Raw genomic sequence first — 14682 nt, forward strand, 5'->3', positions numbered from 1 at the left:
GTTTGCAATTGAATTATAGTGAAAAATAAATTACATAAAATTTTGTTGAATAATTGTTTTTTTCGAAATTTTTTTGAAAATTAGCGAATTTAAAATAGTGGAAATTCTCAAAAAAAATATTATTTATATTCTTTGTTCAGAAAGTTGAATATATAATAATTTTTTTACCTTTTCTAATTTCTTCAGAATAATTAAAATTTTCGTTATGAAGATTATTTTTAATTTGGGTATCAAAGAACAATTTTTGCGAAATTTAATTAAATTCAATTCAAATTTCCTCGTACAAGAAAGTTTAATTATTTTCAATTTTGAAAATCTGATGTCAAATTTGAAATTAGTATCAAAATTTGTTAAAGTTTTTTTATATACTTTAAAGATTAAAAATATAATATCAGAATAATAATAATTTGAAAATTTAATTCTAAGTTCAATAAATAAATGAAATAAATTAAATTTGATAATAAAATATTGACTTTCTTAAATACTATAAATATTTGTTCAATAGTAATACATTTACTAAACATATAAGTGTATTAAATAGACACTATAAAATAATATAAATATATTTTGATATTCTGTTATAAAAAGAAATAGGCGCTTTTTAATAATTGAGGAAATTGTGGCAGACGATCACTGGCAGGTGTACCATACATATATGAGTAAATTAATCGATTCAATCATGCATTGAACTATATAAAACTATATATACTAACTTACTGTACTATAGGTTCATGCAAGAATTGATCCACCCTCCTTGGGTTTCGGTCTTACAATCGTACACTATTCTACGTGCATGTAAAGAGGTTTGCGTGCATTGCCTTATCGAACAAAAAAATTTACGTTGGTCAAAGCACTTTTATAGATCTTTGCATACAATTATGTAGATCCTTTAAGAATAGAAAAAAACCTCCCGTAGAATTAGAACATTAACGCTTGAAAATTTCTCCTTTTAAAATACCACTTATTATTCGAAATGCACACTAATAATAATTATTGTAATTTTCTTAAAAACTTCTTTCACTTTCAGGTCTTTTAGTTTGAAAAAAATGCCTTTTTAGTTTTTAGTTTCTAAAATTACAATTATTATAAGTCTAATTATAATTATTGTAACTCTAAAATCTAATGACTAACAAAATTTTGTTTATAATAATGAGTATGAGTAAAACAGATTTTAAAAATTGTAAACAAGAAAATTAATATAATATTCAACACTGGTAATTTTATGCAACTTATTTTGTATTTAATTTTGTTTTCTTTTTTTCTATTTACTTGAACCTTGAACCTGAAGTAAAATCGATTTCCAGGAAAACAAGGGTGCATATTTTATTACAATATAAATGAGTAATATTGAAATGTTTTATTGTGTTTAAAAAATTCATGTATATTTTCTGTATCTGATTTTTTTTTGCTGTTTTTTACTTTTTTGTACTTTTTATGTTTAGCGAAAAAAAGCAAAACAGTAAAAATTAAATTTATTTAAGATTTTACGTAACAATTTTTCTTTTGCAAACAAAGCCGATTTATAAAAATATTCACATGAATTAAAAACAATGAATTTTTGCTAGGATATATGTAAGGACTCAAACTAGGTCGGTAAATTTTTTTGAGTGACATAAAAGTAATTTTTTTTAAAAAACGTCCGTAAAGTCCGCAATTTCTTTGTAAAAGTATAAAAAGTCCGTACATTGTACGAATATAATTAGGAAAATTTTAATAAAATTCTTGGCAATATTTTAATTATTTTCAAAAATTTTCAAAAAGAATTCAATTATTAAAAAAAAAAAATTAATAAAATTCTACTCAAACATTTAATTATTTTCATAAATAATAAAAATTTTATAGGAATTCAATTATTTAAAATAATATTTGCATAAATTTTTTCGAAAAAAAATCAATTATTTAAATTTTTTAATAAAATTCTTCAGACTAATTCAATTACATATTTTCATAAATATTTAAATTCTCTTCAGGGATTCCAATTATTTTTATAAATAATAAAATTCTTCTCCAAAATTCAATTATTTTTAAAAATTTTAATAAAATTCTTGGCAAAACTTCAATTACTTTCAAAAATTTTCCAAAAGAATTCAATTATTTAAAAAAAAATTCATAAAATTCTACTCAAACATTTAATTATTTTCATAAATAATAAAAATTTCACAGGAATTCAATTATTTAAAAATAAAAAAGAGTTTGCATAAATTTTTTCGAAAAAAATCAATTTTTAAAATTTTTTTATAAAATTCTTCGGATTATTCAATAAATTATTTTTTTTTCGTTTTCAAATAATTATTAAATTCCCTTAGAATGTTCTAATAAAATTGATTGTTAAATGAATTTCAGTTCGAAAAGGTTTCACATTAAATTCTTTGAAAATCTGAATTATTTATTCTTTTTCTAATTAAAAATTTTGTAGAACTAAATATTTTGAAAAATTTTAATTATAATTCTTTTGGAATAAGTTGAATTTTTTAGAATAAATATTTAATCATTAATTATTTATTTATTAAATATAATTCAATTTTGAATAAATTTAATTAAAAATTCTGCAGAACTAAATATTTTGACAAATTTTCATTATAATTTTTTTGAAATTAGTTACATTTTTTAATATATATTAAATTAATTATTAAAAATAATGGATTTATAGAAGAATTTTAGTGAAAAACAATAAAAAAATAGAATTTTAGAAAAGTAACAAATAATTGCAAAAATTTAATAAAAATTCTACGTAAATATTTAATTAATTTCATAAATAATAAAAATTTCACGGAACTTCAATTATTTACAAATTTTTTATAAATTTCAACTCAATAATTTATTTATTTATTTATTTATTTATTTATTTAGATATATATACGGGCTGTGCCCATTCGTACAGTGTACTAAATATAATAAAAAGTATGACAGAATTAATTACAAAAATTAGTTGGCCGCAATTTTCATCATTATTATTATTATTATCATAAACAATCGCTCGCAAATTTTTTATAAATGAATTGATTGAATTCAATTATTAATTGAAAATAAATAATTAATAAATAATTAATAAATAATTAATAAAATTAAATAAATAATAATAAATAAATAATAATTAATAAATAATAATTAATAATAAATAATTAATAATAAATAATTAATAATAAATAATTAATAAATAATAATTAAATAAATAAATAATTAATTCAATTATTTTCATAAATAATAAAACTCATCGCAGAATTTCAATTATTATTAATACAATTTTAATAAAATTCCTTGAAATAAATAATTTTTCTTAAAAATTTTATTAAAATTCGTCGAAACAATTCAATTATTCAATTATGTTTCAATTATTTAACAAGTTGTTGATAAAATTCTTTATGAAAATTCAATTTTAATAAATAATCGGTTATTCTACAAGTTATTTATTTTTGTATTTAAATAATTGAATTCTGTTTGAATTTTTTAATAAAAATTGATTTAAAAATGAATTTCAGTTAAAATTTTAGATAATAATTGAATATTAAAAGCAAAATAGCGTGAATTTTTGGAAATAATTAAATTTTGAAAAGGTTTCAAGTTAAAATCTTTGAAAATTTGAATTTTTCATATACTTTGAACTGAAAGTTGTGTAGATTTAACTTTTTTTTCTTAAAAGTGAATAATATTTCAAATATATAACAAAAAGTTATTGATTTTTTTTTAAAATTATTTGAGGTTTTTTTTCTAAAGAATATTGAATTGTAGAATTTCCGAATAATTGAAATTTCGTAAAATTGAATTGTAAACAAATGAATTTGAAAATTCTCAAAGAAAATTTTCAAAAATAATTAAAAATAAAATTGATTTAAAGAAGAATTTTAGTAAAAAATTCTAGAAATTAATAATTGAATTGAAATTATGAAAAAAATCTTGAGGAATTTACAGTAACAATTTTTATTTATAATTCAATAAATTTCAAAAGGTTTGAATTGGAAATTTTGTAAAATCTTAATTCTTATGGAAAAATAATAATGAAATGATTGAATTTCCAAAAGGTTTCAAATAAAAATTTTCGAAAATTTAAATATTTCATACTTTTAATTAATAATTCTGTAGACTTAATTTTTTTTAAAAATATTAATTCATATTCTTCTTAAATTATTTGATGCTTTTATTTTCTACTCTATATTTAATTGAAGAATTTTGGAATAATCGAAATTACGTAAAATTGAATTGTAAACAAATTAATTTTAAAATTCTCAAGAAACGTTTTCAAAAATTTTTAAAAATAATTGATTTAATGAAGAAATTTAGTTAAAATTTCTAGAAATAATAATTAAATCGAAATTATGAAAAAAATCTTGAAGATGTTACTGTAACAATATTTTTATAATATAAAATAATGATTTTATCACTCGGTCATCTTTAATTATTAAAAAACAAGAAGAAATCGATCACTCCGAGTGTTTTTTAATAATAATTCTTATAAATTGTTACATTTGAAAAATGCTTGAATTTAAAATTTTAGAAAATCTTAATTTCTATGCAAAAATAATTATTCAACATTTATTTAAAAATGATGTTATTGATGTCTTTTTAAAAATAATTTTACAATTAAAGAAATTCGTAACTAAATGTAAAAGAACATTTTTTGAGTATCTAATCATTTTTAGAGTGAATCGCAGAATATTCTTGAGGGTCAGAGAAAAAATAAAAATTATGTCTGGAAATCAGGGAAAAAGAAAATTAATTTTTTGTGACAACCCTGTTATTATATATTTTTATTAACGTTAAAAATTGTTTTACTTTCGATGTCAAGTTCGAGTCACCATCTTCCTTAAATAACCGACTTTCAATTAATCAATTAATGAACTCATTGAAAAGTTGATGTGGGAAAAGTTTCTCACGATAAAACTGATATCAAAGTATAAGATCTGTGGTTACACGAGGCTGCATGAAAACAACAACAACAACAACAACACTCTTGGGCTTTTGATTTCACTTATGTTTATGACTAACATGCAATAATAATTACTATGTATCAAAAAAGTTGAAGCATTTGATTAACATTTAAATGATTTTCATTCAGGTTCTCCGTGTTTGAAGAATCCTTGTCACAGTGGTGGCACCTGCTTCGAGGATCAAAGAGGCGATTATAGTTGCAACTGTTTACCTGGATACACTGGGACTTATTGCGAAACGAAGATGGGAGAACGATTGTGCAAAGACAATCCCTGCAGGAATGATGCCATCTGTATTGAGTCAAACAACGATTACAAGTGTGAGTGCAAACCGGGCTGGACTGGAAAAAACTGCGATGTCAACTTCAACGAATGCCACTCGAATCCATGCAAGAACTCCGGAACCTGTATTGATGGAATCAATAATTACACCTGTAAATGCGAAAAGACTGGGTTAGTCATTCTATTCATTTTCTATATTATGTATTTATTTTTATTTTCAGAGTTTGGAAATTATTTATTTTCAAAAATGCAAAATCGTGCGATAAATTACTTTTTGTAGTAAGTAATTCTGTTTACGAGAATAAGACAGGAAAAGATTCGTACAAGAGATGTTTTATAATTGAGATAGAGAAGAAGAGAGTTGTTTCTTTCCTTTTTTGTCTTATTTGCTTTTGCAAAATATCATGCACACTAACATCTTTTCTTAAACGAGCAATTTTACGATAATTCTAAAAACTGCGGGATATTACAGAGTGAGTGAAAGACAAAAGCTACTAAATACATAAGAATATAAGATTCTTATCACAGGGTTGACGCAGGTCACCATAGTAAAAAAAGTTTTATTATTTTAGTTTGTTTTTAAAAAATCGCTTTTTATTTCAATTTTTATAGATATTTATACTGTTCTCTAAATTTGAATTAGTTAAAAATAATTAATTTGATAGTAAAAAATCAGTCACTGATTCAAATATAGTAAGTAAATAAATTTTAAAAAAATTATCGAATTAATAAAAATTTTTTAAGATTCAATTGAAAATAATTAAATATGTTAAAGAATTTCATTAAAAACTTTTTAACAAATCGAATTTTCAAAGTATTTTTTATTAATAATTGATAAATAATTGAATTTTATAAAGAGTCAAATTTCAGTATTCATGTTTCTTTGTGCGAAGATTATTAATTAAAATTTTTATTAGTTAATTTAAAAAAAGATACTGAAAATTTTTTAATAAAATTGAATTTTAGCAAAATTTTTTTGAAAATTCTGAAAAATGAGATTTTTGAAATTTTTCAATTCTATTGTTTCGAGATAATTAAATTTTTATAAACAAATAATTGAAATTTCTTTATATTCTATTAAAAATAATTAACTGCCTTAAAGAATTATATTTAAATTTTTCGAAAATAATCGATTTTCGAGGGAAGTTAATCACCGTAATTATAATTTTATTTTTAAAAAATTTTTCGCAATAAATATTCAATTAATTTCATAAATATAGTAAAACTCATTGCAGAATTTCAATTATTTTTAATACAATTTTATTCGAATTCCTCGAAAAATGTAATTATTCTTAAAATTTTTATTAAAATTCGTCGAAAGAATTCAATTATTTCTAGAAACTGAAAAAAAATCTTCTCAAGAATTCAATTATTTCCATAAATGCAAAATTCTGCAGATTTACTAAATTCTTTTGAATATTATTTTTCAAAGATATTCTTCACAAGAATTCAATTATTTTCATAAATTTCCATGAAATTCTAAAAAATAATTCCATTATTTTCAAAAGTAATAAAATTCTTCGCAAAAATTTAATTATACATATTTAAAATTTGTTTTAAATTCTTCTCAAAATTTAAATTATCTTAATAATTGCTGAGAAAAAAACCCGGAAAAAATTAAGATAAACCTGGAATAACCCGGGAATTTTGTTTTTATTTTTTTAAATTTTGTTTACTGTAAAAAATTAAATTTTTAGAATTCATAAAAAAATTCTGAATTTTGGTGTCTTTTTTGTTTACCTCATAAACTATAAAATTACCATGAATTCTAATACAAAACCTTCAATTTTTTTCTATTTCTCACAATAATTAATTAATTTATTTTTAAATAACTCAATTCTTCAAGAACTATCAGAAAATTATTACTTATAAATTATTATATCAACAATTTTACATAAATATTTCAAAATTAATTGAATTTTAAAAAAGTTGCGATTACAATTTTCGTAAATAGAAGAACTTCAAAAGGTTTCAATTTGAAATTTTAGAAAATTTTAATTTTTAATGAATTTAATTAGAAATTTTAAAGAACTTCGATTTTTGAAAAATTTTAATAATTCAAATTTTTTTAAAATCAGTTACCTTTTTTAATATGTTTAATTTATTAAAGATAATGGATTTATAGAAAAATTTTAGTTGAAAACACTAAAAAAAATATTGAAATTTCGAGAAGTTACAATAAATGATTGCAGAAATCCAATTACAATTTTCAAAAATAATAAAATTCTACGAATAAATTCAATTATGTTCAAAAATTAAAAAAAAAATTCTCATCAAAATTTCAATTATCTTTATAAATAATATAATTTTTCTCCGAAATTCAATTATTATTAAAAATTTTCAAAAAATTCTTGGCAAAATTACAATTATTTTTAAAAATTTTCACTAATTCAATGATATTTCAATTATTTTTATAAATAGTAGAATTATTCTTTTTCGAAATTCAATTATTTTCAAAAATTTTAATATAATTCTTGACAAAATTCAATTATTTTCAAAAATTTTCTTCAATTCAATGATTTTTAATATCGAAAATTTTATTGTTTTTATTATTTTTTTTGACTGACTTAGATTAATTGATAATTATTAAACACATATATCTAGAATTTTAATAAAATTTTCCAAAAGAATTCTATAATTAAAAAAAAAAAAAATTTGATATAATTCTACGGAAACATTTAATTATTTTCTTAAATTCTAAAAAATTTATTATTTACGAATATTTTACAAATTTCTTTGCAATAATTCAATTATTTTCATAATAAAACTCATCACAGAATTTCAATTATTTTGAATACTATACATACAATTTAAATCGAATTTCTCTAAAAATGTAATTATTCTTAGAAATTTAATCAAATTCGTCAAAAGAATTTAGTTATTTGGAAATTTGATGATAAAATTCTTTATGAAAATTCAATTTTAAGAAACATTTAATAATTATTCAATAATCTGAATTTTTCATACTTTTCACTAACAATTCTATAAAATTAATTTTTTTGAAAAAGTTCAATATAGAAGTTTTTTTTAAAAATTATTTGAAGTTTTTATTATCTAATATATTATATTTAATTGAAGAATTTCCGAATAATTGAAATTTCGTAAAATTAAATTGTAAACTTTCTTGAAAATTCTCAAAAAATTTTTTTAAAAATAATTAAAAATAATTTATTTAAGGAAGAATTTTAGTTTCAAAATTGTAGAGAATAGTGATTGAATATAAAATGATTAAAATAATTTTGAAGAAGTTCGGTAACATATTCTTATAATGTAAATTAATGATTTTACTACTAGCTCATCTTTAATTATTATAAAACATGAAGATATATTGATTACTCCGAGTCGAAGACTCGGAGTGATCGATTTTCTCATGTTTTATAACAATTTTTTATAAGTTGTTTAATTTCAAAAAGGTTTTGAATTTGATATTTTTAAAAATCTTAATTTCTATGGAAAAGTAATAATTAGTAGATATTTTTTTTAAAAATGAAGTGATTGATGTTTTCGAATAATTTTCCAATTAAAGATAATTCGTAAATAAATGTAATAGAACATTTCTTTTTGAGTATCTAATCATTTCTAGAGTGATTCAGAATATTCTTTATGGTCAGGGAAAAAGTAAAAATTTTTTCTGGAAATCAGAGAAAAATCAGAGGAAAAAAATTAAATTTTTGTGGCAACCGATTTCTTATTGGTGGATCATTTCAATTTTTGAAGCAATTTTGCGGCTTGTTGCGAAATTACGAGCTGCAATGTTGATAATATTGCTGCAAGTTTAGATATACTGGTTTCTGAATTAAGCGGAAAAAAATTTCAAACCCAACTTCAGAGATCTGAAAAAAGTAGCAAAAACGAAAATGGTGTGAATATTCTTTTCATATACCTCTATTATTACCCAATCAGATAAAATTAGGTAGCTAATTACCGAACAAATTCAGATAAGAAACTCCTCTCTTAGTCTAATAATCGTAATTTTTTTGTTGAATTAGATACCGAGGGCCTCTCTGCGAGATAAACATCGACGAGTGCGAGGATAATCCCTGTCTGAACAAAGGAAAATGCTTCGACCATTACGGAGGTTACACCTGTCAATGTCCCGTGGGATTTGACGGCTTAAATTGCGAGCAAAATGTAAATGAATGTCTCTCGGGTCCCTGTCAAAATGGTGGAGTGTGCGTCGACGATGTTGGCTCCTATCATTGCAATTGCCCTAATGGCTTTGTTGGACGTAATTGTGAACATTCACTTGCCATTCAAGCGCGTTTTGGAGGTGAAAATGACAAATTTTCACCGAACGTCTGTAAACCGGGATTTGTCGGGACTCCACCGAACTGTTCGTTCAATTATTGCACCAGTAATCCTTGTGAAAATCAGGGTACCTGCCGCAATACTAAGGACGGATTTACCTGCTCTTGCCTACCAGGTTTTAAAGGTAAGAGTTTTCTTCTGAATTCAGAATATATTTGTTTGTTGTTTCGTTTTTTTTCTGGGATATTGTGTGGTTGGATTTTTTCGTGTGCATATAGTGAAAGTAATTTTTCTTTCTTAGAAATTTAAAAATGTATTGTTGCTTATTTATTGCAAACCTCTTACAATTTTTTTTCCTTTTTAGTCTCTTTTCAAAAATGAAACGAGGGGTTTTTATTTTGGTTTCTAATTTGCTTTGTGTGACTTAATTTGTTAATGCTATCCTTTCAGTATTTTCGTTTCTTTTCAAAAATAAAAAAGGGATTTTTACTTTGGTTAACCCTGAACAGTACAACTATGTTTAATTTTTCCACTGTTAACTTAAATGTATTAAATTGCAACGAAATGATAACAAAAATGTGGATCAAATAAATAGTTGATCCGGATTTTTAGCATCAATTTAATCCACTTTAGTATCAATTTGATACTTTTAAGAAAACTGCGATAAATTCTTTCTATTTCTAAAAATAATTAAATTTTACAGGTTTGAAATTGAATTTATTTCAAATAATTTAATTCCTGAAAAACTATCAACGAAACGTAGTATTTACATAATTTATTATGAAATTATGTAAATTACAAAATTTTTTTAATTTTCGAATATTAATTTCAATTTTTAAATAATTTCAGATTCAAAATTTAAAAAATTCAACTTTAATCAAATTCTTCAAAACAATTTGGAATCATTTTCAAAAAAATTAATACAATTCTTCGCAAAGAAATTCAATATTATTTTCAATATAATTTTAATAGAATTTCTCGATAGAATTCAATTATTTAAAAAGATTTTAATACAATTCTTCGCAAAGAAATTCAATTATTTTCTTTAAAATTTTAATTAAATTCGTCTAAAAAATTTGCAAGAATTTGATTATTTTCATATATAAAAGAAAATTCTTCGCAGGAATTGACAATTATTTTCTATATAATTTCAATAGAATTTCTCGATAGAAATCAATTATTTAAAAAAAAATTTAATACAATTCTTCGCAATAAAATTCAATTGTTTTCAATACAATTTTAATTAAATCAATTTAAAAAATTTGCAATTTTCATACATATATAAGAAAATTCTTCGTAGGAATTCAATTGTTGTCAATAGAATTTTAATAGTATTTTTTAATAGAATTCAATTATTTAACAAAATTTTCATAAAATTCTTCACGAAAATTCAACTATTCTTAATAGAAATGTTAATTAAATTCCTCAAAAGAATTTAATTATTTTCATAAAATTCTTCATAATAATTAAATTATTTGGAAAAATTTCAATGTATTATTATAAAAATTAAAAAGTTATCAAAAACGTTTATCTTTTAAAATAGAAAAAATTCCACGCAAAATTATGGAAAATAAATTAATTTCTAAATTTTTTTGCACTAATATTAGAAAACTTTATAAAGTTTATCAAAAAATTTGAAAAAAAATGGATTCCTTCGAAGAATTTTAATGTTTACAAAAAGAATTTAATTCTTGGGAATAATTTGATTAAAATTTTTAAAGATCCTAATTAAATTCTTTCAAAGATTTTCTTTGAATTTTTTTAATATAATCGATATTTGTTAATAATTGTAATTTATAATTTTAATATTAAATTTTATTAAAATAATTGAAAAAAATTCAATTCTTCTAAACTTCTTCTTCTAATTTCATTACCTAGAGTTTTTGTATATAATAATTAAATTCTTTGAAAGAATTTCTTTGCAGTTTCTTGAAAATAATGTAGTTCCTTTAATAATTTTAATTGAAAATTTTTAAAATTATTTGAATTTAACAAAGAATTTTTTCAATATTTTAAAATAATCGTTTCTGTTTATAATTGCAAAGAATTTTACTTGTTTATAAAAATAATTGAATTGTTTTCAAGAATTTAAAAAAATTTTCGAAAATAATTAAATTCTTTCGTGAAAAGAATTTTATTAAAAAAAATTGAAAAAAATGAATTTCTTCAAAGAATTTTAATATTTACAAAAATAATTAAATTCTTAGAAATAATTTGATTAAAATTTTTAAAGATCCTAATTAAATTCTTTTAAAGATTTGCTTTGAACTTTTTTTAATAAAATAGACTTTGTTATAATTATTGCAATTTATAATTTTAATATTAAATTTTACGGAAATTATTGATAGGAAATTAAATTCTTTCAAAAAATTTCTTTAAGTTTCTTGAAAATAATTTTGTTCTTTTAATAAGTTGAATTGAAAAAATTGAATATAATTGAATTAACCAAAGAATTTTTTTCAATTTTTTGAAATAATCGTTTTTGTTTATAATTATAATTAAAAATTTCTATAATTCAATTTTATTAAAATTGTATTGAAAATAATTGAATTCCGGAAAAGAACTTGAATGTTTTTAAAGACAATTGAATTCTTGCGAAGAATTTTACTGTTTATAAAATAATTGAATTGTTTCCAAGAATTTATGAAAATTTTAGAAAATAATTGAATTCTTTAGAAAAATGTTACTAAAATTTTTTTTTTTAATTGAATCTTTTCGTGAAATTTTATTTGAAATTGTTATGAAAATAATTGAATTCTTGCGCGGAAAATATTTTGAAAATAATAAACAAAAATAATTATTCAATTAGCAAAGTGAATTTTTTAAGTTTTCATTCTAAAATTATTCAACAATTGAAGTTTATATTTGAAAATGAAAAATTTCGTAATTTCTGTAATAATAACAAAATTGAATATTCTTGTTTTTATGAGATTGAATTGTAAATAAATGAATTTCATAAATATTTTAGGTGAACTTTTTTTCTTTAAATAAATAATTGAATTTTTAAGAAACTTTCTTAAAAATTAAATAGTTGTAGAATTTATCACTCGGATTGGTAATTTTCTTGACATTTTATATTTCTTAAAAATTAATGAAAATTAATTTCAAAAATTTTAATAAAATTCTTCACAAGAATTCAATTATTTTCATAAATAATAACATTCTTCGTAGGAATTCAATTATTTTTATAAATAGTAAAATTTTTTGAAAGAATTCAATTATTTTTAAACAAAATTTTAATAAAATTTCACGAACGAATTCAATTATTTTTTAAAATTTTATTAAATCCTTGGAATAATTCAATTATATTTATAAATATATATCAAAATTCTTATAAAAAATTCAATTATACTCAAAACTATTTCACGAAAGAATTACATTTTTTTAACATTTTTAAAAATATTTTTCGGAAAATTTATTTATTTTATAAAATTTAAATAAATTTTTCGAAAAAATCTAATTATATATTTGTAAATAGTAAAATTCATCTCAAGAATTCAATTATTTTTAATATAATTTTAATAAAATTTCATGAAAGAATTCAATTTTTTAAAAAAAATTTAATAACATTTTTCCAAAAAATTCAGTAAATTTCAAAAAAATTAAATTTTTTTCTTAATTCGTTATAAAATTTTTCAAAAGAATTTAATTACTTTCTAAAATTTTAATACTATTCAATAATTAAATGTTTACTTTCAATTGTTAACAAACACGATGATTTTAAAAACTTGAAAGAAATTGTTTATAAAATTCAATTATTTTCAAAAATTTTAATTAAAATTATTAAAGAAACTCCATTATTTAAAAAAAAATGAAAAAAATTCTTCAATAAGAATTTAATTAGAGAAACCCTGCTTTTTTACCCCGCAGTTGTACTGTCTAGGATTAATTTGCTTTTTGTGATTTAATTTGTTAATATTATAATTGTTGTGTGTTTTGTGTTTGTCGTATTGTTCGCAATCCTTAGGACCTACTTGTCTAACTTCCGTCTCAAATTGGTGTTCGTTTTGTGCCAATGGAGGTACATGCATCGAAACAGTTTACGGTACAATTTGTCAGTGTACGAGATTTTGGACGGGAGCACAATGCAAAGAACCAGTCACTTGTCGTGACATGCCTTGCAATCAAGCGACAATGTGTCGCGATTATGTGAGTTTGTTTTTCCCTTTTGTGTCTAGAAATTATTGTGTTTATTGTGTTTTATTTTTATAATATATATAAACATCTATATATCTGTGCTTTTTGTGTCTGTCTTTATTGGCAAAAATTCGTTTTCTTTTCCCTTGAAAAAAACCAAACAGCCTGGTGGTTATTACTGCAATTGTGAGCCTGGCTGGACTGGAGCAGATTGCAGTATTGAAATCGACGAATGCCTCAGTGATCCTTGTCGTAATGGAGGAATTTGCATCGACCAGACGAATAATTATTATTGCCAGTGTCTCTCCGGTTTTACCGGTAAAAAAAATATTTTTCATTGAAAGTCCTGCTTTCTGGAAATATTTTAACACGCTTTTTTTTTGCTATTACATAATCGCAATTCAAATTTATTATCTGTCGCTTTTTTTTGTTAATTTTTTGCAAAACATTTTTCACGTTATTTTTTTTACACAGGCCTGCATTTATTCAAGGAAGAAATTTAAAACGTTTTGTGGACGGAAGGATTTTTTTGAAATTAGCCATTAAAACATTTATTAGTTTGTTCATTCGAATCAAAAATAATATGACAAATTATTTTTGTTTCGAATGAACAAATAATTTTACAATACTAGCAAATGCTACACGCACGAAAAGCATTGTTCAATTTATTATTACTTTATTTATTTTATTTATTATTATTTATTACAAAAATTTTTTTTTCAAACATAAATTTTAATTTTTGAATAATTTTACATTCAATAAAAATCTAAGAATTCACTTTATTAAGTACACAATTAATTATTATTGTACATTATTGTCAAGAATATTAATAAAATTCTTCTCAAGAATTCAATTATTTTTATAAATAATAATATTCTTCGGAAGAATGCAATTACTTTTTTAAACAGTAAAATTCTTCGGAGGAATTCAATTATTTTCAATACAATTTTTAAATAAATTTCACAAAAGAATTGAATTTTTTTTAATTAAAAAGGAAAAAAGGAATTTAATTATTTTCCAACATATCTTAGTAATATTTTCGGAACAACTCAATTTTTTTATAAAGAGTAAAATTATTCTCAAGGATTTA

At 20.8% G+C, this 14682-nt stretch overlaps 1 protein-coding gene across 3 annotated transcripts in view; it reads left to right on the forward strand.

The window, feature by feature from the left end:
• The window catches only part of LOC122503334 (protein crumbs), a 137938-nt gene that overhangs the window by 83813 nt on the left and 39443 nt on the right, over positions 1-14682 (forward strand). For 2 of the 3 annotated variants that reach the window (XM_043613834.1, XM_043613835.1), the window contains 4 exons: positions 5054-5378; positions 9197-9639; positions 13423-13604; positions 13757-13910. In XM_043613834.1, the coding sequence (XP_043469769.1) occupies positions 5054-5378; positions 9197-9639; positions 13423-13604; positions 13757-13910 (1104 nt within the window). The remainder of the gene's footprint in view (positions 1-5053; positions 5379-9196; positions 9640-13422; positions 13605-13756; positions 13911-14682) is intronic. The other variant, XM_043613836.1, reaches the window with a different exon arrangement.

Source organism: Leptopilina heterotoma, unplaced genomic scaffold (genome assembly GCF_015476425.1).
Source record: "Leptopilina heterotoma isolate Lh14 unplaced genomic scaffold, ASM1547642v1 Lhet_26, whole genome shotgun sequence".
Lineage (NCBI taxonomy): Eukaryota > Metazoa > Arthropoda > Insecta > Hymenoptera > Figitidae > Leptopilina > Leptopilina heterotoma.